Genomic DNA, 27,093 nt, shown 5'->3' on the forward strand with positions numbered 1-27,093 from the left:
ATGCATTCTTTGAGCATTCAGGTGGCTGAGAAAATATGTGTCTGAAAATGGCATGAGAGGGTCACTAAAATATGCATCCATGGTCTACAAAATCGATCAGAGGTAAGGCATTAGAAAACAAGTCTCATAGGTAATAATGTCAATAAAATCAAACATCATCACTTATTCTATTCCTTCTTTTGGATTGTTTCAAGAGGAATGAGTAAATCTCACATTATTAAAAAAAAAAAATTGATGCACCCATAAAGCGCACACTAAAAGGTCATTAGATCTATAATTGCTGACTTGGCAACTCCAGAATCTAACAAACCACCATGTTTGGAAACAAATTCATGAGTTACTCCAATCCCCTCTTGCCACCAAGCCAAAGAATTGTTGAGCCGCATATCATTACTCTTGTATTAGTGTTGTTGGGATACACAAGACAGAACATGGACTGATCCTACAACTGACGAAAGATATCATTTTTTTCCCAATTAGCTGATGCAAAAAATCTTTAATAGATTTTTCCATTTTCCCTATCTACTCAACTTATTTCCTTGAAATATCTAGTTTTCTGTTTTTGTGTTTCATTAGAAAATTAACAAATTCAGAAAACTTGTAAATAGTTTGCTGGAAAACTTTTTCTTTTCTATGAAATGTCTGTTCAAATCTAACAAACAAATAATATGAAATGAAGTTGTTTCCCTCTCCTTCCCCTTTACATCCCACTATGGATCATACTATTTCTCAACAATACCTTGTAGAGCGCCTTCATTTGAAATCAAGTCACGGATGCTATGATATATTTTATCGTATGGTAACAGTTCATCTATCAGCAAATTACTGAAGCAGAACCAAAGGAGCCTGCAATGTTTTACACAACAAAGACCATAAAGCATCAAAACAAATAAATTCTGAGTACAAGCTCTGGACAAGCCCCAGGTAGATGCCTTCACAAGGACTTCAGCGCAAAGAAGGGGAACCCATATTCTGTCATCATTGATGGACTATGGTCGGCTTGTAGTCGACAACGAGAACCCTCTCTAGTGCAGGCGAACTCCTTTGTAAATTCTACATGGGCCGGGTGTGGAAGGTACTCAGCTATGCCTTCCACACTTTCGAAAGTTGATTCAAAGACATGGGTAAACCCTTGATGCCTGTTCTCTATGCCTGCATTCTTTCCCCTGTACCCAGAAAACAGCAATATCAAAAAACAGAAGTGAGTTTATTTGTTGCTACGAGCAAAGAGAGTGGCCATAACCTTCATCATCAGGCATGTCAGCTTCATGCGCTTCATATCTAATTTCTGACATCTCATGGTAACATGAATTGAAATCATACAAAGTCTACTTGCATATTTAATTTCAGACAGTTGACAAATATCCCATATATTCCAGAGTTCAATGCAGCAGAGGATGCTAAAATAAAAATATTCGAAGTTAGAGGTAAGGATAAAGGGCTTGGGATTAACTCAAACCATTGTAAGTGGACTTCATAACACTGTTAATTGCTGCACGACTCAAATTGACCAAGCCAATTAAGGCTGGAAATAGGCTCAGGCCAGGCTTCGGGCTAGGCTCAAAAAAATCCGGAACGGATTTGGGCTTAAATATAGAGCCCATTTATTTTTCAGGCCGAGCTCGGGTATGTGATCGGCCCGAGCCCGAGCCCGAGCAGGAACAAGGAGGAGCCCGAATTAATTTGTCGTTATATGTTGTTATTTAGAGAGAATATTGAGGAAGTAAAGGACAAATGAAAATGAATTTAGTTGAGAATAATTTCATGTATTATTTACTTATATTATAGAAGAAAACCTAATTTTTAATTAGTTCATTTACTTATGAAGCAATATTATAAAATATTAAACTTCAATTGTATCCGAACCGGAGTTACAAGCTGGGTACTGCCCGAGTACCGGAGCGGTTCGGAATTTCCAAATTGGGTCAACTTGGATTCGAGTTACAAGAAGGATAGAGCTTACATTAGGATCCCCGAGCTGGTCTAGAGAGAGAAAAAGGAGAGAGAATCTTAGCTTGGGCCTGGATTTGGTCTAATTCTGGTCTTGGGCTTGGTTCGAATGGTTCGGATCGACCATCGGAGGAAAAGTCTAGATCTAGACAGAATGTGGGCTTGCTTAGAGAGAGAAAAAGATATACAATCTAAGGCTAATTGAATTTTTCGATTTGATCCACTTAGGTGCAATCAGAGGCTTGGTCTATTCGGTCCGGTTTGACTAAAATCGAAAAAGAGATATTTGGCCTGGGTCGACTGGATCAATCAATGTTTTTAGTCCATCATGAGCGGACTTGGCCCACAATAGATGAACAGAGCCCAAAATGAATACGACACATAATAGATGAGCAGGGCCCGAAATGAATGAACACGGCCCAAAATGAATATGGCCCATAATGGATGAACCAAAATAAACAAGGCCCACAATGGACATGACCCACAATGGATGAACAGGGCCCAAAATGAATACGACCCACGACGGATGAATAGGCCCATAACAGATGAACAGGCCCACAATGGATGAACAGGCCCGAACATGGCCCACAATGGGCACGATCCAACAAGGTGAACAGGGCCCAAACTTAGCCCATAATGGGCATGGCTCAACAGGGCCCGAACTTGGCCTATAATCGACACGGCCTAATAGGGCCCAAATTTGGCCCACAAAGGGATGACCCAATAATATCCAAACTGACTGAACTGGGTCCAAATTTAAACTACAATGGGTACGGTCCAACAGGGTCTAAATTTACTAAACTTGGTCCAAATTTAGCCTACAATGGGCACGGCCCAATAAGGCCCAAAATAACTGGACTGGGCCCAAATTTTAACAGGGCCCAAACCTGGCCCAGTTCGGCCCAACAGGGGGGTTCTCTATCCCAAAAAATAAGAAACAGGGGGGAAAGGAGAAGAGAAAGAAGAGAGGAAGAAGAGGAGGAAAGGGAGGCTGATGGCCTGGTGGTGGCTCGGCCAGTGGCTCATGGAGGCATGACCGGCAGCGAGGTGGCTACGGCCTGCGACACAGTGCTGCGGTGGCACGGCCATGAAGAGGAAAATCGAGGACACCCTCAGTTTAGATCCGAAATCGGGGAAAGGAAAAGCTTGATTCAGTTTAACCAGAAATGGAACAAAGGGAAGATGGCTTACCGGCATGTCGATGGAGGGGAGGATCTCAGCCGTTGGCGGCTCTGTCTGGCGGCTAGCAGCAGCAGAGCTCCAAAATAAGGAGCAGGAGCCTCGGAATAGAGTATGCGGAGGAAATGGAGAGAGAGAAGGGAAAGAGTGTGAGGACCAGCCCACATACAGTGAGCTAATGGGCCAAGCCCAACCTGGCTGGCCCATCCGGAGACCTAGAGGCGGTGATCGCCAGCCGAGACGGTTACAACCGCCTGACAGCCACGATCACTACCACTCTCCTCCTCTAGCTGAGGGCTATTAAGGCTCATGGATCCCTCACAGAGGAACTCCATCACTCTCTCATTTCTTCTCATTCCCCTCTTTTTCTGCTACAAGGAACTGAAGCAGGGGCAATATCATCGGAGTAGGGATCCGAGCCGCCGGAGGGAACATCACATAGTTGTCCCGGAGCTAGGTGAGTCGTCCATCCCTTCCATTTCATATTCCGATCTATCCGGATAAGTGATCAAAACAAAAGAAAAATAAAGAACGAAAACAAAAGAAGAAGAATAGGTAGAATAAGAATAAGAAGAAGAAGAAGAAGAAGAAGAAGAAGAAGAAAGGAAGGGGTTACCGGTATGCTTAGCCGCAGTGGTCGATGGCCAGAGGCCTTTTCTCTCCTCCTTTGGTCGCAACGAGCTCGGCCGCAGCCGTGCCCGCATCCATGGCTGCAGCCGTGCCTGCATCCATGGCCGCAGCCGTGGGTTATTTCCCTACCCTAATGGGAACGAGGGAGGAGCCGCCGGCTCGGGCCACCATGGAGGCCATCGGGCCGACCGCAGGTGTCGGCCGTGCGTTACGCGTGCACCACTGGCTTCGGCCTATTCTGCCGCCCCTCGACGGGTGGCCGTGCCCCATCTCCTCCACCGGAGGTGGAGTAGGAGAGCTCCCAGTCGGGTCGTGGGTGCTGCGGGTGGAATCACGATCGCCGCAGGTGCCGCCGGTTGGTCGCAGCACCGCCAGCTTCGGGCTGGTCTCCTCCCGGGCACCCCTCCGAGCTCGCTTCTTAGTTCATGGGAGACGAGGAGAAAAGGAGGAGTGGATCGGGAAGAGAAGAAGAATGGAGAAAAAAGGAAGGTTCGGGAAGGGAGGAGAAGAAAGAAAAGAAAAAGAAGAAAGAAAAGAAAAAGAAAGAAAAGAAAAGGAAAAGAAGAAAAGAAGGAAAAGGAAAAAGAAAAATAAAATGAAGAGTTCGGTGGGCCGAAATGGGCCTAATTTCGGGGTGGGCTTCAAATGGATTTGGATTTAGAAGTCTGAAGCCGGGCTGGGCCCTGGTCCGAGCTAGATAATTTTTAACTCAGAATTTAATGAACCAATATACAATTGACCCAAGCCTGAACCATTAACCGAACCAGAAGGTGAACCAGACCTGAACCAGAAATTAAATCAAATCTGAACTAGGAAGTAAATTAGACCAGAACCAGAAATTGAATTGGGCCATGGGCCTGAACCAAAAATTGAATTAGGCTATGAACCCGAAAATAAAATTGAGTCCTAAGGATGGGCTGTAAATGACTTTAAGATTATAAATAAATAAAAATTAAATGTGCAAGTGACATGTAATTTGATAATCTTGCTAGGTATTGGAGAATTGGCATGTGGTGAGCAAATTAATGTAAGTAACCCTGATATAATCTTATGTTTGATTTAAAAAGTTGTAACTTCTCGATTATGAAATTGTATATGGTTATTTATGTTTTCATAAAATTAGGATCAAGCATGTGTTAGCAAATGATTACATGGTTTTGGACAAATAGCATCCATCATGATTATTATTATATTATGTACACATGATTATGATGTTGTAGAAAGATGCATAGAAAAATAATGTTTTCAGCATGATCATGAGTTTTATTCAGCATGATGCTATTATTCACTTTTCAATGTATCGATGAAAAAAGATTTATGAAAAGCATGATATGTTTTAAAGAACTCTCAGATTGCTATATACGACCCCCGCCAGTGGGTAACAGTAACTAGGCATACGATCCCAGCCAGTGGGTAAAAATAACTTGGCTTTACGACCCCCGCCAGTGGATAATAGTAACTGGAAGATGACCCTGCAGTGGTAAAGGCCTTGCCGTGGGAATAAGAGCGGCCATAGCTACACTACAATCTAAAAGTATGGATTTCAAAGTATGGAATAATGGCAAAAGTTTTATAATGCACAAATAGCAAAAATTTTATGATGCATAAATGGCAAAAGTTTTATGATGCATAAATGACAAAAGTTTTATGATGCATAAATGGCAAAAGTTTTATGATGCATAAATGACAAAAATTTTATGATGCATAAATGGCAAAAGTTTTATGATGCATAAATGGCAAAAGTTTTATGATGCATAAATGGCAAAAGTATTATGATGCATAACCATGTTTATGAAATTGCATAAATGGACATGCATAGTTTGATTACTGGTCTGATTATAGAAAATGCTTTTTTTATTAAAACTATTTGTTCTTCAAATATTGCATTAGCATACAAAATATTATGCTTGATCCGATAAGATTATGCTTGTTTACTTACTGGGCTTTATAGCTCACACCATTTTATTTATGTCTTTACAGATGAATAGGAAATGTTAGGGACAAGGAGCGTAACGTGCTCCGGGGTTATGGGAATGACGAATGTTAAATGTTGATATTGTTTTTAGAAGCTTGTATGGATTTTAATACATGAACATTTAATGACTTTCATGAATATAATTGTTTACAATTTGAAGTTTTAAAGTAGCTGCATGTTATTGTATACTTTACTTGGCAATAACATGGCCGTGTCATAAACCGGATTCGGGGCGTGACATAAAGTGGTATCAGAGTAATAATTTTAACCATGATTAAAAACTTTAAGACTAATCATGGGAATGGGTAGTTAAGTTAGCTTTCACATAATTGGAATAACAATAATAATAATAATAAAATATATATATTAATAAAATAATAATTTTGGGTTATATTGTCTTAGGTGACAATGAGCAACAAAAAGAAGAAATGTGGAGCTAATACAAGCCATTCTAGAGACGTGATTGTGATAGAAAAACTATCAAAGCCTTGGGTAAGATCATTGTGAATTGTGATTGGAAAACTACCAGAGCTTAGGTTAAGATCACATAGGATTGTGACAAAATTAGAATTAGAGATTAAGTTTAAGATCACTAGGGTTTGCAACAGAAATGTATCATAGCTTAAGGTTATGATCACTTAGGACGTGACAAAAGTAGTAAAATTATATTCAGTGCTTAAGTGAAAGATCACTAAGCATTGTAAGTACCGGGTTTGGTATTCGATGAGTACGAAAGTATTGGATAAGATGTTTTTGATCATGATGAGAAATGTTTGACCTAAGATAAGTGTTTGACCTAAGATAAGTGTAGAAAGGTTAAATATGGCATAGCGGTTATACTATGTGCGGATATTGTTTAACTGACTTGAAAGTTTAAAATTGATATAGATTTGGATGTGATTATTAGAGTGTGATTTGTACATGGATTGGTCATAGAATTGGAATGAGTCAGGAAAGATTTTATTTTATATAGTATTATAAAGGATTGTTTTTTAAGGTTAAATCCGTATGTGGATTATAATTGGTGTTGGCATACTTGGATATTGCAAATAATTGTATTCTACTGGTGGATTAAATTCTTAAGTGCATATTGATTGGGGAATTCTAGTTATTGAGTTTTTATGTTTGCATTGGGCTATTAAATCTTTCTCATAATTATTGGACACTATTGGGTGTGTTAGTTTAACCTCAAGTCTAGGTTTATGATTTGACAAAGGATCTTTGATATTGAGTGGAGACTTTGATTTTGGAGATACTTATTAAAATCGGAATGCTTGCTAACTGGGCTCGTAACCAAAGTGTGAATAAGCTATGTTGGGAGTCCTCTTGGTGAATATTTTAAGTTATGATTAATTGGATTTTGACCAAAATTTAGTGAAAGAGAATTGATCATGGAATATTATCATGCAATGTAATTTTTTGTTTATTAGTCAATTTGGAAGTTCATTTTGATATGGGGGTATATTGTAATATTACTTCTAGCTTGGAGTTAATCATTTTGTGGCAAGTTAGGATCTCTTTATAAGAAATTGTTTAAGATTTAAGCTATAAAATATTTTTATGCTACCTAATTAAAATACTCTTCGAGGTTTGAACATGTTTGGGGAGTATGAATGAAACTCTTATATTGAAGAAAAATATATTGCGAGTTATTGCAAATAGGTCTATTTTTGATTTTATTGTATTCATCTTGGTGAAATTATTAATAGACTTAATCATCGTCTTTGGATCCAAATAATAAATTTTATTTTTATCTATCGTAGACTATGTGATGTATATGAAATTTCAATTGAAAATTCGGGTATATAAGTTGATCTAGGGTCATTTGTCAATATTGTTGAGGTTATTGTGGAAACCTAAATTTGTAAGAAGAATTTAAATTTTAGAGACTTAGATGGTTAAGATGGAAGATCTTTGAGGTTTGACTCATTTGTGTTGAATTAAAGTCTTGTAATTTAGTGGAGCATTAAAAAAAAATTATGGTTATAAGAGTTTGACTTGGAATCGTCCAGTTGAATTGATAAGAGAATTAAGATTCAATACATTTTGGGAATTATAGTAACGAGCCCATATGATGATTTTGAATGGAACAATTGACTTGAGAGTTAATCTAGATTAGATGTATTTAAGAATCAAATATTCTTTCTTTTAGGCTTTACTTGGAAAATTGAAAATATGGATCTCTTTAGTTCATAAAACAAGTAGTATTTTGATCAAAAGTTATTAGTGAATCCAAGAATTTTAGTATTTTCAATCAGAGTGCGCAGCAGAAACATGGTAGAATGTTGGATAAAAGACTAAGTAACTTCATTTGTTTAAGAATTAAGGTATGTAAATTTCGAGGACGAAATTACTTTTAAGGGGAGAAGAATGTGAGGACAAGCCCACATACAGTGAGCTAATGGGCCAAGCCCAACCTGGCTGGCCCATCTGGAGACCTAGAGGCGGTGATTGCCAGCCGAGACGGTTACAACCGCCTGACAGCCACGATCACTACCACTCTCCTCCTCCAGCTGAGGGCTATTAAGGCTCATGGATCCCTCACAGAGGAACTCCATTACTCTCTCATTTCTTCTCGTTCCCCTCTTTTTCTGCTACAAGGAACTGAAGCAGGGGCAATATCATCAGAGTAGGGATCCGAGCCGCCGGAGGGAACATCACATAGTTGTCCCGGAGCTAGGTGAGTCGTCCATCCCTTCCATTTCATATTCCGATCTATCCGGATAAGTGATCAAGAAAGGAAGGGGTTACCGGTATGCTTAGCCGTAGTGGTCGATGGCCGGAGGCCTTTTCTCTCCTCCTTTGGTCGCAGCGAGCTCGGTCGCAGCCGTGCCCGCATCCATGGCCGTAGCCGTGCCCGCATCCATGGCCACAGCCATGGGTTATTTTCCTACCCTAATGGGAACGAGGGAGGAGCCGCCGGCTCGGGCCACCATGGAGGCCATCGGGCCGACCGCGGGTGTCGGCCATGCGTTACGCATGCACCACCAGCTTCGACCGGTTCTGCCGCCCCTCGATGGGTGGCCGTGCCCCATCTCCTCCACCGGAGGTGGAGGAGGAGAGCTCCCAGTCGGGCCGTGGGTGCTGCGGGTGGAATCACGATCGCCGCAGGTGCCGCCGGTTGGTCGCAGCACCGCCAGCTTCGGGCTGGTCTCCTCCCGGGCACCCCTCCGAGCTCGCTTCTTAGTTCATGGGAGACGAGGAGAAAAGGAGGAGTGGATCGGGAAGAGAAGAAGAAAGGAGAAAAAAAGAAGGTTCGGGAAGGGAGGAGAAGAAAGAAAAGAAAAAGAAGAAAGAAAAGGAAAAAAAAAGAAAAGAAAAGGAAAAGAAGAAAAGAAGGAAAAGGAAAAAGAAAAATAAAATGAAGAGTTCGGTGGGCCGAAATGGGCCTAATTCCGGGGTGGGCTTCAAATGGATTTGGATTTAGAAGTCTGAAGCCGGGCTGGGCCCTGGTCCGAGCTAGATAATTTTTAACTCAGAATTTACTGAACCAGTATACAATTGATCCAAGCCTGAACCATTAATTGGGTCAGATCTGAGCCAGTATGCAATTGATCCAGACCTGAACCGAAAATTGGGTCAGATCTGAGCCAGTATGCAATTGATCCAGACCTGAACCAGAAATTGGGTCATATCTGAACCAGAAGGTGAATCAGACCTGAACCAGAAATTAAATCAAATCCGAACTAGGAAGTAAATTAGACCAGAACCAGAAATTGAATTGGGCCATGAGCCTGAACCAGAAATTGAATTAGGCTATGAGCCCGAAAATGAAATTGAGTCCTAAGGATGGGCTGTAAATGACTTTAAGATTATAAATAAATAAAAATTAAATATGCAAGTGACATGTAATTTAATGATCTTGCTAGGTATTGGAGAATTGGCATGTGGTGAGCAAATTAATATAAGTAACCCTGATACAATCTTATGTTTGATTCAAATACTTGTAACTTCTCGATTATGAAATTGTATATGGTTATTTATGTTTTTATAAAATTAGGATCAAGCATGTGTTAGCAAATGATTACATGGTTTTGGACAAATAGCATCAATCATGATTATTATTATATTATGTATACGTGATTATGATGTTGTAGAAAGATGCATAGAAAAATAAAGTTTTCAGCATGATCATGAATTTTATTCAGCATGATGCCATTATTCACTTTTCAATGTATTGATGAGAAAAGATTTATGAAAAGTATGATATGTTTTAAAGAACTCTCAGATTGCTATGTATGACCCCCGCCAGTGGGTAACAGTAACTAGGCATACGACCCCAGCCAGTGGGTAAAAATAACTTGGCTTTACGACCCCCGCCAGTGGATAATAGTAACTGGAAGATGATCCTGCAGTGGTAAAGGCCTTGCCGTGGGAATAAGAGCGGCCATAGCTACACTACCATCTGAGAGTATGGATTTCAAAGTATGGAATAATGACAAAAATTTTATGATGCATAAATGGCAAAAATTTTATGATGCATAAATGGCAAAAGTTTTATGATGCATAAATGGCAAAAGTTTTATAATGCATAAATGATAAGTGCTAAATAATGCATAAATTAATATCTTATTCATAGCACTTAACATTATTTTAATATATATATTTTGTAAAGTTAACCATAAAAGATGTGTTACCCTCATCATTGTATTTTAATAAATTAATTTGAGTTTGATTTAATTATTTATTAATTGAGCCTAATGTTTGCAGGTCAAGTCAAATTCACTCTGAACCCAAATCGCATGCAGCTCCGAAAATCAACCAGTGCCTTTCATCCCACGTGTCTCCTCCTTTTTCCCACGCTTTCAAAACAAAGCCATCGTCACAGACATCATCCCAAACCTCCCAGCTATCAGCCGTTCATCCCATTCCCTTCCAAATTCAAGGAACAGAAACGTCCATCGTCCAAGATCTTTATTCCATTCTCTTTCCAGCCGATTCTAGCTCTCTCTTCCATCCTTATCCAATCGCAAGATAAACTTCCAGCAAACCTCTCAGCATCAAAGGATCACGTCCACGAATCAAACCAAGTTTCCTTCCGTATCCAACGAGCAAAACCAATCCTTCATCCACGGATTTCCCCCAGCATCCTCATCCTCTTCCTCCGAAATCTTCTCAAACGCCCACAGGATGAACTCAAATCCCAGCAATCTCAGTGAACTTCCTTCATCCCATTCCATTCTCAACACCCCACCATTCGCAAGGAACTTCAAAACCCCTCAACCCGAGCTGATTGCGTCCCAAACAACATCATCCCGAATGCCACGGAATTCTCAGCATCACCATGAACACATCGGTTCTTTCTTCCAGGCAAACAACAGCAAATTAAACTCTCAAACGACATTATCTTAACTGATTAAACATCTCAACCAGCAATCTCCTGAGTTTCATGGATTCCCAGCTTCGAACTTCATCTGTTTCCCGATGGATTATCACCTACTCCATGCGTATGGGTTCCTTTTACTCATCGAAACCGAATCCCCTGTTTCAGCCGCGAAGAGCAAAATTACCCAACAGATTGCAACAAAACAACTGATTCATTCACATCCCCTACTCCTAAATCATCTCCTCTTCATCACAAATCAAAACAACCGCTTCCCCCTCCACGGATAAGCTCCCAGCAATCAAATTTCCTTCCGGATTCCCCTGCTTCAGAACAGAATGTTAACAGTCCACCCAACCGAGATGAATCCAATGAGTTCCAGCTTTCCTCCCAACGTTTCTAGATTTATTCCATAGATTATCTTCTGGATATCCTCTTCTGATTCAATCCAACTATCCTACCGTTCGCAGCTTCCAACATCCATGGGATAAAATTCAATCAAAGCACACCGAGCTTCACGGCATCCCCTGCATCCAATAGATTCAACTCTCATCCCATCGTAATCTGTCTTTGTCCACGTCTTCAACCGAACCCAACATCCGCATCTCTCAGCTTCTTCTAAATCCACTGCATCTCAGAAGTTTATCTTTCCGAAAATCAAGCATCTCTTCCTAACGCTCGAATCAAATCTTCTACATGTCGCCCGCTGCCGTGAAACAGAAGCCGTTCCTCCATCCTCATCCTTTCACTCGGGAAGTTTATCCTCCGGATGCCAACAGAAGATAGAGAAGGCTATAAAAGGGAGTCGATGATGAAGGCTAGAGGCATTCTCTTCCATTCCTCCTTCCCCATCGGGCCGGGGGGGGGGGGGGGGGCATCCCTCTTCCCCCACCGGGGGCTGTTCCCAACTCCTCTTCGGCAAGCTCTTCGGAGGCCAAAATCCCGCAGAAGACAGAGGAGGGAGAAGAGTTTCTGGGCATTTTGGGAATGATTTCCCAAAGAAAGGAATCGATCTCAGGGGAATCACAAGAGGAAGAGAAGAAAGTGACAGGAGCCCGCTGCTGTGCTGCTACTGCCGTCCTCCACTGCATGGAAGCTTAAATTCCTTCTAGGGCCGGATGCAGCCCTAACAAAGGGACACGGGTTTTATATTTTATTTTATATTCTTGGGGTTGTATGAACTTATTGTTTTTAATGGATATCTTCTTTTGAATCATATTTAATTTCTGTGATTTTAAGTATGATGTTCGTACAACTGTTCTTCATGATCACTAGGTAAATATAAGATAGTCCATGCTTAGGGAAGATGCGATGTGCTGCCACCTTAGATTAGGGTAGACATTTCATGCCAATTGAAGATGGATTATGCCCAAATTACTTTTGTGAAATTTTATTCAAATGCTTATTAGGCTTGTAGCCAATTTGCATGTTTATCCAAGAATAAATTAAAATATAAATAACCCTTGTTTCGATGTTAGTGGTGGATTCCTTGCCCTAGGTTCTCCCAAACTGATATCCTTTTAATTGCATTTTGCTTTATTAAAATTCCTTAGTTTAATTTTCTTCACCAACTCTTTCTTTTTAAATATTTTATTTTTTTTAAAGAAAAACAACTATACCCCAATCCCTGTGGATCGATACCCGTAATCACTATCCTACTAGATACGTGCTATTGCATGGACTATCTTATATTTACCTAGTGATCATGAAGAACAGTTGTACGAACATCATACTTAAAATCACAGAAATTAAATATGATTCAAAAGAAGATATCCATTAAAAACAATAAGTTCATACAACCCCAAGAATATAAAATAAAATATAAAACCCGTGTCCCTTTGTTAGGGCTGCATCCGGCCCTAGAAGGAATTTAAGCTTCCATGCAGTGGAGGACGGCAGTAGCAGCACAGCAGCAGGCTCCCGTCACTTTCTTCTCTTCCTCTTGTGATTCTCCTGAGATCGATTCCTTTCTTTGGGAAATCATTCCCAAAATGCCCAGAAACTCTTCTCCCTCCTCTGTCTTCTGCGGGATTTTGGCCTCCGAAGAGCTTGCCGAAGAGGAGTTGGGAACAGCCCCCGGTGGGGGAAGAGGGATGCCCCCCCCCCCCCCCCCCGATGGGGAAGGAGGAATGGAAGAGAATGCCTCTAGCCTTCATCATCGACTCCCTTTTATAGCCTTCTCTATCTTCTGTTGGCATCCGGAGGATAAACTTCCCGAGTGAAAGGATGAGGATGGAGGAACGGCTTCTGTTTCATGGCAGCGGGCGACGTGTAGAAGATTTGATTCGAGCGTTAGGAAGAGATGCTTGATTTTCGGAAAGATAAACTTCTGAGATGCAGTGGATTTAGAAGAAGCTGAGAGATGCGGATGTTGGGTTCGGTTGAAGACGTGGACAAAGACAGATTACGATGGGATGAGAGTTGAATCTATTGGATGCAGGGGATGCCGTGAAGCTCGGTGTGCTTTGATTGAATTTTATCCCATGGATGTTGGAAGCTGCGAACGGAAGCAGGGGAATCCGGAAGGAAATTTGATTGCTGGGAGCTTATCCGTGGAGGGGGAAGCGGTTGTTTTGATTTGTGATGAAGAGGAGATGATTTAGGAGTAGGGGATGTGAATGAATCAGTTGTTTTGTTGCAATCTGTTGGGTAATTTTGCTCTTCACGGCTGAAACAGGGGATTCGGTTTGAATGAGTAAAAGGAACCCGTACGCATGGAGTAGGTGATAATCCATCGGGAAACAAATGAAGTTCGAAGCTGGGAATCCATGAAACTCAGGAGATTGCTGGTTGAGATGTTTAATCAGTTAAGATAATGTCGTTTGAGAGTTTAATTTGCTGTTGTTTGCCTGGAAGAAAGAACCGATGTGTTCATGGTGATGCTGAGAATTCCGTGGCATTCGGGATGATGTTGTTTGGGACGCAATCAGCTCGGGTTGAGGGGTTTTGAAGTTCCTTGCGAATGGTGGGGTGTTGAGAATGGAATGGGATGAAGGAAGTTCACTGAGATTGCTGGGATTTGAGTTCATCCTGTGGGCGTTTGAGAAGATTTCGGAGGAAGAGGATGAGGATGCTGGGAGAAATCCGTGGATGAAGGATTGGTTTTGCTCGTTGGATACGGAAGGAAACTTGGTTTGATTCGTGGACGTGATCCTTTGATGCTGAGAGGTTTGCTGGAAGTTTATCTTGCGATTGGATAAGGATGGAAGAGAGAGCTAGAATCGGCTGGAAAGAGAATGGAATAAAGATCTTGGACGATGGACGTTTCTGTTCCTTGAATTTGGAAGGGAATGGGATGAACGGCTGATAGCTGGGAGGTTTGGGATGATGTCTGTGACGATGGCTTTGTTTTGAAAGCGTGGGAAAAAGGAGGAGACACGTGGGATGAAAGGCACTGGTTGATTTTCGGGGCTGCATGCGATTTGGGTTCAGAGTGAATTTGACTTGACCTGCAAACATTAGGCTCAATTAATAAATAATTAAATCAAACTCAAATTAATTTATTAAAATGCAATGATGAGGGTAACACATCTTTTATGGTTAACTTTACAAAATATATATATTAAAATAATGTTAAGTGCTATGAATAAGATATTAATTTATGCATTATTTAGCACTTATCAATAAATGGCAAAAGTTTTATGATACATAAATGGCAAAAGTTTTATGATGCATGAATGGCAAAAGTTTTATGATGCATGAATGGCAAAAGTTTTATGATGCATGAATGGCAAAAGTTTTATGATGCATAAATGGCAAAAGTTTTATAATGCATAAATGGCAAAAGTATTATGATGCATAACCATGTTTATGAAATTGCATGAATGGACATGCATAGTTTGATGACTGGTTTGATTATTAGAAATGCTTTCTTTATTAAAACTGTTTGTTCTTCAAATATTGCATTAGCATACAAAACATTATGCTTGATCCGATAAGATTATGCTTGTTTACTTACTGGGCTTTATAGCTCACACCATTTTATTTATATCTTTACAGATGAATAGGAAATGCTAAGGACAAGGAGCGTAACATGCTTCGGGGTTATGGGAATGACGAATGTTAAATGTTGATATTTTTTTTAGAAGCTTGTATGAATTTTAATACATGAACATTTAATGACTTTCATGAATATAATTGTTTACAATTTGAAGTTTTAAAGTGGCTGCGTGTTATTGTATACTTTACTTGGCAATAACATGGCCGTGTCATGAACCGGATTTGGGTCGTGACAAAGAGAGCTCGATGGAGCTCAAGGATGGTGGTGCGCCGGTCGCCAGAGGCACGGGAGAAGAGATGGGAGCTCCGTGGTGTATCACAGGTGGGTTGATCGCTGGGGAGGAGGGGGTTTATAGAGAGGCTTCCGAACGGTTATGGCAGTTGCGTTGCCCGCAACGATCGTGGGCAACGGCACCATGGGACGGCCGACGGCCTTTCTTAACTCCCCGTGGATTCAAGGAGTTCAAATGTCATGGAGTGGCCACGACTCCGTGGCAGCTCCGCTCCGAGGAAGACGGAGCGGAAGCTCCCCTGCTCTGTTTTGGGAAAGGAAGGGAGGGAGAGGAGGAGGGAGGAAGGAGGAGGAGAAAGAAGGGCTCAGTGATCTTGGCAAACGGGGAGGGGAAGAAGTGGAGGGAGGAGATTTCCGCGATCTCCACGCGCTATCTTTCCAAAAATCAGAGGCTCGCCAGCAAGAAGAATCCACCGAGAGGGAAAGAAGAGGGGCAGGGCTCCGACGATATTGCATGGCCCTGCCCTCCCTCGCAAGGACGATCACGGCCAGCTAGGTTGATTTCCACCCAGCTAGCCCATGCCCAAAAATAGGGTGTCACATATACTTTAAAAAATATTTCATGTACTATTTTGGGCCCCAGCTGAATGTTGCATCAACCCAAACCATCTGCATCCAAATGTTAATTACTGGGAAAACAAATGTACAGACATTCAATAATCCACAAAGAAGCTTAGTCAAAAAAAAAAAAATCGAAAGTGGCAGAGCTTAAGATCAGGCTGAAAGACATTGCTACAAAACAATCCCAGACATATTTCATACTCTATTCAGATACAGTACAATTTATGCCACTGGCAGACAATGAAGCCAGCTCAACACAATAATATGATGGCCATACAGGGAGCGTAGGAGTTTGCCACATGCACTGATACCTGAATAATATTGATAAAGACATCTTCCAAAACTCTACATTTCATGAGCAAAATAATTTTGATATGCAATACATCGCAACTTCAGAAAGAACATCTAAAAAGTAGTGACAAGATTTTCAGTGCAGGAAGTGCAAAGAAACACTATAATGAGAAGAACCATCTTAAGAATTCCATGGAGCTTGGTGGGAGACCAGCAGAAGCCAATGCTTCCAAACTTGTTGATCAAGACAGCAGACATGTTGAATATGTTGTTCATGAAAGAGGCACATTTAGTATCTGCGAGGCTTCTGCATCCTGCAACCACGAGTCCAGTGAGAAACAGCAGCTTTCATGCAATTTCATAAATCGAAAAGAAGTTCATTGGCATCTCACAATTGCTTTTAAGTTGTTGTCTGTCGAACATCGAAGGGTTTTGTAATTGTGCGAAGGCGAATTCCAGTCTTACTACCTCTAGTGCAATATCCTTTAGCGAAAAGGGAAATATAATGATTGATCAGGCTCATACACCTGATTTACTATACAAAAATACAAAAACAAAAGAAATGATTAAGACAAAAAAGAGAAAAAAGCATATCTACTAGTCCGCCATGCTTAAATTACATATGTATAAATTTCACCTGCTGGGACATTTTATTTTCCAAGGAAAAATCAGTAATTCAAGCGATTTGTTGCATGTACATTGCTTTACAACCAATCCAGCTTTTGATACCTGCTCCATTAAAAGATTATGCAGTGTGATGCATCAATTTTATGCAGCCCATAAAATTTGCAGCATCTTATGCACAGAATAAAATTTCTGAAATAATTTCAAGCCTTATAACCCTATAAACTACAATTAAAGATACTTGCATGAAGAAGAAAAATCCATCTCATTAATTCTGCGCGGTGGGCTGCAAGCAGAAAGCAACATGTTAAATTCTGCTGCCCATGCCTGTGAAATACTTGAAATCTCAAAGAGAGCCATGTGCTGGGTGATCATGTACACGCAGCATATGCACTAGTGGTAACAAGAAGTATAGATTCAGCTTTCTTGGTTAAGAACATTAGAGACTCAAAACTTGAGATCATGCTTGTTCATGATTAGGGTTATTAAAAATAATATCACAGATGGACTATATACCTGTGCTTGTTCTTCCAATCTCATTGCTTCTAGCAAAAACTTTGAGGTTGGATCGTACACTTTCAATAGCAAAAGAACCAAAGAAAAGGTATGAAAACAAAGATGATAATAGATAAATAGAACTCAGAAATCAAATACATACGAACTTTCACCTGCAAAGACATCATCGGTTCCAACAAAGTTGACGAAAAAAGTTCTCCAGTATGACATGATCCAACTGCATGCCTGGATGGAAGTTGTTACTGAGGTCCTGTTCAAATGCTTGTCAATGGTGATCTTAGTGGGACGCTAATAGAAGCAAAAAATGCTAAATTCTTCTGCTTAAGCTTGTGAAACAACGAGAACTGGAACAGCGGTATCTTGCTGTTATCAATCCTTTGTCTGCGTGACAACCAGAGAGACTTAGTCTTGGCTTTTCCTATTTAGTCTCCGAACTCATAATTGTATATTAATGCATGTTTCCAACAAGTGGTTTTTAGAATTCATACCGTAGCTGGGTAATTTCTTGTGCTATATATGACTCTGCTGGAACCACAGCTACGAATACAGTTGGACGGAAGCCTTCAGAAGCAAGGACTCAAAGCTGGTTTTTTGGGCCTGCTAGATCATACAGAAGCAAAAGGAAGGATATACGAACAAATAAGATGATAGATCAGAAAAATCAAAAGGTGGAAGGATGTTCTTCACCAAGCAACCTTTTACTTTTGAGAATAAATTATCACCAAATTTCCCCCCTCCCAAGCAACTAGTAAAGCTATTTTTTCCCCTTAGATTTCACTAATTGCGGGTCTGATAACAAATTACCTCTCAAACTTCTTTCTGCATGTCATTATACTGTTGCTTGATGTTGTTGAAGACGAGACATACTGGTGTTGAAGGAGAATGTGCCAATTCTGTACCGAGATATCAATCTGCTCGTGAAAGAAAAGAAGAAAATTAAGACCACATAGATATCAGACCACATCATGAAATAATGTCTTATTGGGTTCGGTAAAATTAAGAAATTCGTCCTAATGATGGTACGATACACACTTCTATTTGAGCAATTTTAAGACACCAACTGCTATCAGATTTCCTCTCTGGAAGATAAGGTCATGAGAATATATACCTGAAGGCATGAGAATGATGCAGAGTATCAAATAGTTGCCAAGCAGTATAACATCTCTTGCTTGCTAAAGCAGCTAAAATATGAAGAATAAATTAATGGGCCTATTTACCAATTATATTCCGTTCCTAACGACAGAAAGAGGAAAGAAAGGAGAAACAAAGGTGGAAACCATTTCTGACCTTTTTCTTGTACAATTGATTGGTGTTGTGTTATCGGATCAGAGGCCAATCAGGCAGCTCTCGGTGACAAATTTTGTTTTTGAGAGTCAACTTGTGGAGGGAAGGCAAGCGCGGTTGTTCTTCACCAGCACCCGTTAACCACTCTGGAAGAGACTCTACTTCTCGATCATCGAGCTGTATGTGCTCCACGGCATCCACACCCTCCACAACCTTCAATCCCTCACAAGCATAAACACCTAAGTGTTTGAGTACAGGAAAGTTGGACACACTCACCAACCTTGAGCTGTGGACCAAGATCAATTCTGTAAGAGAGGGAAGGTTTTGTATTTCTCTCAAGCTGTGGGCACTTCTAATTCGTAACTCCTTCAGTGCGGTGGCATAGCAGAGGAGGCTCTCCGGAAGAGACCTCAACTTTGGACACATATCAATGATCAATTTGTTAAGAGAAGGTAGCAACGATGTCGTCTGGTTGTCCTCATCCTCCCACCGCCACCACCATTTTTCCCAATTAGTCATGTTTCTAAATCCAAGTGTCTCTAGTTTGGGGAAGCAGGGAGAGAAGCAAGAGTCCGCCAGCAACAAGAATTCAGGCCCGATGCTCGTGACTTCAGAAGCACCTGAAATCCAGAGGCAATCTAGTTGTGGCAGCATACCCAAGCGTGGAAGTTGCCGGCATAGAGCACAATTCGTCAGATCTAGCCTTCGCAGGTTGCGGAACGATGACGAGGAGGGTGTCATCATCCAGTTGGGAAACTCAAGGCCAAAGTAGCCATCGATTAGAAGCACTTCAATGCATGGCGGTGGGCGGAGCTCCTCGAATACCTCCCTAATTCTGTTGATATCTTCCTCCTCATAATCATTGGCATGAGGCAGCTGCACATCAGAAGAGCTGCTCGGTAGCGTGCAATACAAATATAGGTAGACAAGATGGGGCTTGGCTTGAAGTGCAGCGGCTTTTGCTTTAGCCCTGTCTGATACCCTCTCCAATTTGACCATGCTAATATACCTGAGCTGGGAGAGGGATTTCAACTCTTCCAAGGTGCAACCATTTGCTACAAATCCCCGAAGTGAACGTAGTTGTTTTAGTCTCCCTATTCCCACAGGCAGACCATCAAGTGGTGCACCCCAGACGTCTAGAATCCTTAGATTGATTAACCCCATGACACCATTAGGAAGGTTGCGCAAATATTTGCAATCCTCGAGCATCAGGAATAGAAGGTTTCTAAGATTCTCTATACTCTCCGGTATCTCTCTTATTTTTGTATGAGAGAGATCAAGACGTCTAAGGTGCACAAGATCTCCCAAGGAAGTTGGGAGATTGGCAATGGTTGTTTCACTTAAATTCAGCCCCCTTAAACTCCTCAGCTTTCTAAAGAGATCTTCTGGAAGATTGTGAATAAGTGGGGTATGGAAGAATGATAGAGTCCTCAAGGATGTCTGTTTCATTATCAAGTCGGGTATGGTTTCTAAGTTTCCATCTACAATTGATAAATGGCGTAGTTTTATCGATGAAGAGGAGGACTTGATCTTGTTTTCAAATGCTCGTGCATCGCCGACAAAGCACTCATCCCCTGCTACATGCTGAGCTAGAGATCGCAGGAGGTCATGCATCTACAACCTTGCTCATCATAATATCGAGGATCTGGCTGTAGAAGGTTCCTTTGCACCAACTCCTTCCAATATCCTTTTACCACATCTTCCAAGGGCGTATCGTCTTCGGATGTTACAAAGCCATCTGCAATACAACTAAAGCCAAAAGTTCTCTCCAAAATTAGGTAGTCCTCAGGAAATAATGAAAGGAAGGTGAAGCATTGCTTCAGAGGAGGCGGTAAATCTTGATAGCTCAAGTACAATGGGCCCATCTCCTCTTTTGGAAGTTTTGTAAAGACCATGCTGGGCTAGAGAGGACTTTTTCCCATTCTGAATGCCTTTTCTCCTTTGTTCGAAGAACCCCACCAACAGTCCGAAGAGCAAGCGGAAGGCCATCACATTTCTCTACAATTCTCATTCCGACACCACTTAACACATGCATGTCTCCTTCCTCACATTCCTTAAATACCATCCTGCATATTAATGACCAACCATCCTTTTGAGACAACTGCTCCACCTTATGGATGTATACTGCTCTCATCTGTCTCGCAATGGCTTCATGTCTACTTGTTATCAAAATTCTACTATTTGCCAAACCACTTTGCAAGGGCTTTCTCAGTAGCTCATCCCATACTTGAGCATCCCAAACATCATCAAGGATTAAGAAGAACTTCTTGTTTGTGATGACTTGGCTAAGCATGGGTTCAAGTACCTCCTTCTCCTTAGCTTCTCCAGGATCACCTCCAGCTTGCTTTATGATAGATCTCAGTAAATTGGACTCGGAGAAATCTTGGGACACGCACAACCAAATTTGTGGCATTTGGTTGAAGTTGTTCCGAAGCTTCTCATCATTATAAATCTTCTGAGCAAGAGTAGTTTTGCCTATTCCCCCCATACCAACAATGGCAAAGACTTGGATTTTTTCGTCATCTTTCTTTATCAGCAAATCCGCCAACCTTCTTGTATCATCCTTAATTTTCTCTCCCACGAGATTAGGTTCAACAATAGGAGATGTCTTGCGGCTTATTCTACTCTTGTAGCGGTCATCACGAGGAGCAGGTATAAGATGGAGATTATCTTTGCGCTTGGCAAGTTGTTCAAGCTCACGGTTGAGATCTTTAATTCTTTTGCCAATCTCATGACGGAATCTGACTTTATGCAAGCAAGCAATAGGAGGATAGCAACAACGTACCGACTCAGCACGACGAGATATGGATGAGTTTGGGCTGAGAAGCTTCTCGCCCTCAATCCGGCATTCGTCGATAATGTCGTCTGCATCGTACATGAGATCTCGTAGCTCATTCAACCAACGATTGATGGGCTGGTTGTCCTCGAGGCATCTATTCTCTGCATCAGCGAGAACGTCTTGTATCATCTCCAGCCATTTGTGGAGCTTCTTGATTTCGTTGGGCACACCCAGGATCTTGACCACCTCTTCCTTTGCAGAGGTTAACAGCATCTTACAAAAACTAGAGACGAAGGCATCCAAGTTCAGCGCCATTTTTTCGCTTGAACTTCTACAAAGAGGAGACACTCAGTTGGAGGAAGAGAAGAAAAACAAGCTGGCCAGGCAGGTGATAATGCTGAGAAGATTCATGGGGGTAGCGCTTTCAAGTGAATAAGTAATATTTTTCCTCTGTCATTGTCATGTAGGAAGCCAGCCTGGGTCCACACCTTCTGGGACCATTTAATGGCGTCGTTAACCTTCTTTTAATATTTTCTATTCGTTGGAACAGGGACTTAGCAAGCATTTCTTTTTATTATTATTATTATTATATTCTGAAACCATTGTTTATTTTTATTTATAAAGAAAGTGTCATTTATCTTCTCTCTATGTATTTGATTTGCTGGAATAGAGCTTTCAATGGAACAAGTATTTCTCATTCTATTTTTCAAAACAATATTGTTTTATTCTTCCATTCTCATCTTGCATCGAGGAAGCGAGCTGGGTCCACCATTTACTCGGACCATTTAATGGTGGTGTTACGCTTCTTTTTATTTTTTTTGGAACAGTTCTATCAACTGAGCAAGCATTTTTTATTTTATTTTGAAACATATTTGTTTTTATTTTTTTTATTTATAAGGAAAGTGTCGTTTACCTTGTTTCTATAGTTTTATAAAAAATCTATTTGAGATATAGAAAAATCCAATTCCTATCAATTGGAAATTAAGATAATCTGACATGAAAAAATAAATCTAAAATCATATTTTCATGTTTAGTATGAAAAATGGATGAAACAAATATGAAAAAATAAATGGTAGGTTTTATATCTATTTTTCTAAAAGAGAGAGAGTAAAACAAATTTATTTATTTATCGTAAGGGATATATTTCCTAATATATGTCTAATTAATTTAAAAATATTTATTTACTCGTGTAAATATATTTTAATATTTGAAATAATCAATATTGATAGTGTTTATCTTATTGGGCCGTAAATGGCCAATAAATGAGAAAATGGTATTACCTAAATTTTAAGAGTATTATGGAAAATTTGGCAATATTGCCATATAAGATTCCCACTAACCAAGCATAGTAATTTTTTCTATTTTTTCAAATAATTTTTTCATCAACTAAATATGATAAATTTTATTTTTTTTATAATTAGTTTTTAGAATAAATAATTTCTAAGAATTGCCAAATTATCTAATTCACTTGAAACGGGGCTCGTGATAAAAGAAAAATGGTACAGATCTTTTTGAAACAACATAGCAAGACCCCTAATATTTTGGGTTGTGGATTCGAAAGTGATGATATAGCAATTAACAAGGAGCCGTTTACATCTTATATAAGTTAAGAGTTTACATTATATACGTAAAGATTTTGGAGTTATTAAATCTTTATGTGGCATTAACCTTTTCAAGGTTATAAAATGGGAAAAAAACCATGCATTTGGAAAGTAAATGCTCTGAAGGTTTTCATTTATAGATTTTTTTGAAATAATTTTGTGAAAGGGCATCCAATTCTGCATATTATAAATAGTAAGCTATACTCAAATCCAATTTGAGCCATTATTTATGGTGGAAGGTCATTACTGAAAAGTTTGAAAAGTTTGCAGTCAGCATGAAGGGTGCTAAATCACCTCGTGTCCCCATCCATAAGTGCGCTCACTCAGTGCCGGCCCGAGCGTTAGGCGACCGAGGCGGTCGCCTAAGGCCTCAGGCCAATGGAGGGCCTCTGGGAGGCGTGACCAAAAGGAAGCAAAGGCCCCATGTGAAAACAGGAACAGGAGCTTCCCCCTTGATGGAAGGCTACGAGTCTTCCCCCTTGATGGAAGGGAGGTGGAGAGTTTCCTGGCCTGCAGAGAGGCAATTTGGGAAGTTGGGGACAGTAGTTTTGTTTTGGGTGGAGAGAGAGAGAGGAGGAGGAGGGATTTGGTTGGCTTGATACACGCCTGAAGCCACTCTTATCTTTCATCCCTTCTCTTTTTTGGTTTTAGTCTTGGTTTTCCTTCCCCCACATTACTCCTGATCCGGCTGGGCCATCGGGAAGAAAGATAGAGGGATTGGAGATGGACTTCTTGAGTTCTTGGAGGGTGGAGATTCTTTTAATTTTCTCCTCTGGGTTTCTTCTCCCCTCTTGGGTGGTAGAGAGAGAAAAGGAGGGAGGGGGTTGAATGGCTGCGGTGCTGTGATGTTGCAGTTGCTGCTTGGGTACTCACTTGAAGGGGAGATGGTGGGACGGGACTTTTATTAATTAGATGGAGTGAATTTCCCATAATGCCCCTACTTTCTCTTATAGAGAGGCTTCTTTCTGGACAAATTCTTTTTTTTACCTTGACCATGAAGTGCCACGGGATGACCTTTTCTTATCCTGCTCTTGCTTGACATGGTAAACAGTATTGCCCAGCATTATCTCAATTATTTAATCAATTTTATGGCCCGGCAATTACATTTCTGTGTTTTCATTCAAAAATTATATTAAACTGAAAAAACTTTTTGTCTACTTTTGTTAGATTCATGTATCTTTGTTGAAATAGTGTACTTGATAGCTATCTATTTTCATATTATTTTTAAATATTTTATATTTATTAAAAAAATTTATTATTAAAAAAAAAGGCCTCATTCATTGGATTCGCCTTAGGCCCCCAAATGTATCGGGCCGCCCCTGCGCTCACTGCATTCCATAAAAAAATAAAAAAGTTATTTAACAAAAAAATAAAAAGTTAAAATTTTTTTAAAGTCACCGCCACGTTAAGGATGGCTTGAACAAATTTTTCTGGCACCCACCTCGCTCTCAAGTAAAAAAGAAAATAAATTTATCGTGGTGATCACAGGGAGCAGAAATCATGCACGACGGGCGCTATAGAATATTTTATGCAACATAACTCTGATTTTGTCATATTTTTTGGTATTTATTTAAGAAAATTTAAAAGTCCATCAATTTTATAATTTTAAAAAAATAAATACGAAATGATTAATTATTTTACGTTTATCATCTGGCCAAAAGTATATACTGATAAAAAATATATTTTAAAGTGTGTGTTGGATTACTAGGTAACTAATTCGCTAAATATGTATCGTCCGATTATATACTATGTACCGGCGCATACAATATTGTAGAAATTGTATAAACATTTATTTAAATATATATATTGATTTATTAAATAACTAATTTATTTAGTATGTATTATTTAACTATGTAATATATACTATAATTTTTGAATTTTTTAAAATGCATACTAAAAAATATTATAAAATAAAAAATTTGTCTTATACTTTTTTATGGTCGCCCTATATGATTTTTGTCCGATCACATGCTGCTATTGTTCCAATAAATGCTGCTATTTTTTTTCAAAAAAGAAAAAAAAGTAAATCCAATGATAGTTTTCTAAGCTTAAGATCACATCGCTTAAATGAAGGAACACCAGCATATGTAACCAGTTTCAGAAGAACACGGCCACCACAGAAAAGGAAAAACCCGTGATCGATAAACTCCACTGACGGCCTTGAAAAAGTGGCAACAATGGGCTGCGTTAGATGGACGGAAGCGTGCCTGGGGGAAGAGATTTTCAACCGGGCAGACAAAAGGTATATTTTGGGAGTGATGAGTAAGTATATTAACGACGAGGGACTGCAAAAAAAATTCGACAATTGGATGGCCTTAAGATGAGGGAGTGATGGCCGGCTGGAGCTGTCAGTGGCTGATAGCCCTAAACATTAAAGTTGGCTCGGTGCGGTGTTTCTTTCTATGCAAGCTAATGGCGGACTGGCTCTGGCAACAATGTCTTAATGTTTAAATAAATTAAACCTCAAGCCACATGAGAGTGTCTGAATATTGGAATATATTAAACCTCAAGTCACATGGTAAGAAAAGTTGCTAAAGTAATCGAACTTCCTATATTAATTTTCATGCAGAGAGTCCAATCAAAAAAAAAAAAATCTTAATGACTAATTCGCTAAATATATATCATCTAACCGTATACCATATATGGTTGAACATAATAATTTAAAAATTATATATAAATTTATTTAAATATATGTATTGACTTGATGAATAACTAATTTGTTTGGTATGTATTACTTAGCTACATAATATATACTGTATTTTTAATTTTTAATAAAAAATTTATAATCTTTGGATTTTTTTAAGCTGCACACTAAATAAAAATATGACAAAATAAAAAAATTATCCTATATTCTTTTTTTGTGGTGCCCACCCTACATGATTTTGTTCGAACACATGCTCCTACGCGGGCTGGCATTCAAACACTACATCTTTGTTCCAAAAAAATGCTGCTATTTTTTTTTTTTAAAAAAAAGTGAATCAAAGGATAGTTTTCCTAGCTTAAAACCACAGCACCAACGTATATAACCAGTCTCGGGAGAACACAGCAACCACACAAAAGTGAAAACCCAATGACCGATGAACTCCACCGATGGGAACAATTGGAAGCGTTAGATGGAAGGAATGAGTGTTTCGTGGGGAGAGATTTTCCACTGGGCGGACAAAAGGTATATTTTGGGAGTGAGGAGGAATATATTTAAGATGATGGAGAGAAAAATATTTTGACAACTGGAGAAGGGCGATGGCTGGGTCCATAGAGCTGTCAATGGCTGATAGTCTTAAAAATTTAAGCCTGCTCGGTGCTGCGGTGTTTCTTTCTATACCGGCTAATGACTGTCTGGTTCTGGCAGCAATGTCTTAATGTGGAATAAAGTAAACCTCAAGTCACATGAAAGTGTCTGAATGTCGGAATAAATTAATCCTCGGGTCGAAATTGTCTGCATGTCGGAATAAATTAATCCTCGGGTCGAAATTGTCTGAATATCGGAATAAATTAATCCTCAAGTCACATGGTAATAAGAGTGGCTAAAGCACTTAAGCTTTTTATATTAATTTTTATGTAGATAGCCTAATTTATTTAAATATAAATATTAACTTGCTAAATAACTAATTTATTTGGTAAAAAGGTTTTATTTGGAGAAGTTGCTTGTAATAGGGCTTGTGGAAATAAAGCTTTTATAAAAAAATTATTTGCCGTTGGGTAACTACATTTCTAAAGTAATATATAACTTTAACATATGTTTAGTAAACAAACTAAGAAAATATTTTTGATATGACAAAATGACCATAAAGAACATTAAAAAATATTATACAACAAAATATAATAATATATAAGATATATTAATATATAAATATATGATATAATATAATATTAATGTAATATAATATAATATTATTATAATATAGTAATATACTATTGTATACTATAGTATAATAATTTAATATAAGATTAAATTATTTAATATAATATATCAATATATTATGATATAATAATATAAAATTATATTTATAGTATAACATAATAATAAAGGTATAAAATGTTATAATTATTAGCATAAATTAATTTTTCATCCTCTCAATAACCGTGGTA

The 27,093-nt window shown here is 39.5% G+C and overlaps 2 protein-coding genes and 2 long non-coding RNA genes across 4 annotated transcripts; all 4 read right to left on the reverse strand.

Annotated features, from left to right (window-relative positions):
- Positions 1 to 725: 725 nt before the first annotated feature.
- On the reverse strand, positions 726 to 4,248 carry LOC120105792. The gene is made up of 3 exons (XR_005508082.1): positions 3,746 to 4,248; positions 3,142 to 3,621; positions 726 to 1,166 (listed from the first exon to the last, which is right to left on the reverse strand). It is a non-coding gene; the product is annotated as an uncharacterized LOC120105792 (long non-coding RNA).
- An 11,973-nt stretch (positions 4,249 to 16,221) lies between these two features.
- On the reverse strand, positions 16,222 to 16,932 carry LOC113461868. The gene is made up of 3 exons (XR_003384136.2): positions 16,838 to 16,932; positions 16,593 to 16,735; positions 16,222 to 16,514 (listed from the first exon to the last, which is right to left on the reverse strand). It is a non-coding gene; the product is annotated as an uncharacterized LOC113461868 (long non-coding RNA).
- Positions 16,933 to 18,657: 1,725 nt separating this feature from the next.
- On the reverse strand, positions 18,658 to 20,238 carry LOC120105801 (putative disease resistance protein At3g14460). The gene has a single exon (XM_039118545.1). The coding sequence runs from the start codon at positions 20,236 to 20,238 to the stop codon at positions 18,658 to 18,660; it is 1,581 nt and encodes a 526-aa protein (XP_038974473.1).
- Positions 20,239 to 20,470: 232 nt separating this feature from the next.
- On the reverse strand, positions 20,471 to 21,718 carry LOC120105802 (putative disease resistance protein RGA3). The gene has a single exon (XM_039118546.1). It carries the CDS (start codon positions 21,716 to 21,718, stop codon positions 20,471 to 20,473), a length of 1,248 nt encoding a protein of 415 aa, XP_038974474.1.
- Between the last annotated feature and the right edge of the window lie 5,375 nt (positions 21,719 to 27,093).

This window comes from Phoenix dactylifera, unplaced genomic scaffold, assembly GCF_009389715.1.
Source record: "Phoenix dactylifera cultivar Barhee BC4 unplaced genomic scaffold, palm_55x_up_171113_PBpolish2nd_filt_p 000371F, whole genome shotgun sequence".
Lineage (NCBI taxonomy): Eukaryota > Viridiplantae > Streptophyta > Magnoliopsida > Arecales > Arecaceae > Phoenix > Phoenix dactylifera.

What these genes read in the sequence shown, in the direction of transcription:
- LOC120105801 (XM_039118545.1), bottom strand. Translation starts at nt 20,238, where the DNA reads ATGCATGACCTCCTGCGATCTCTAGCTCAGCATGTAGCAGGGGATGAG.
- LOC120105802 (XM_039118546.1), bottom strand. Translation starts at nt 21,718, where the DNA reads ATGGCGCTGAACTTGGATGCCTTCGTCTCTAGTTTTTGTAAGATGCTG.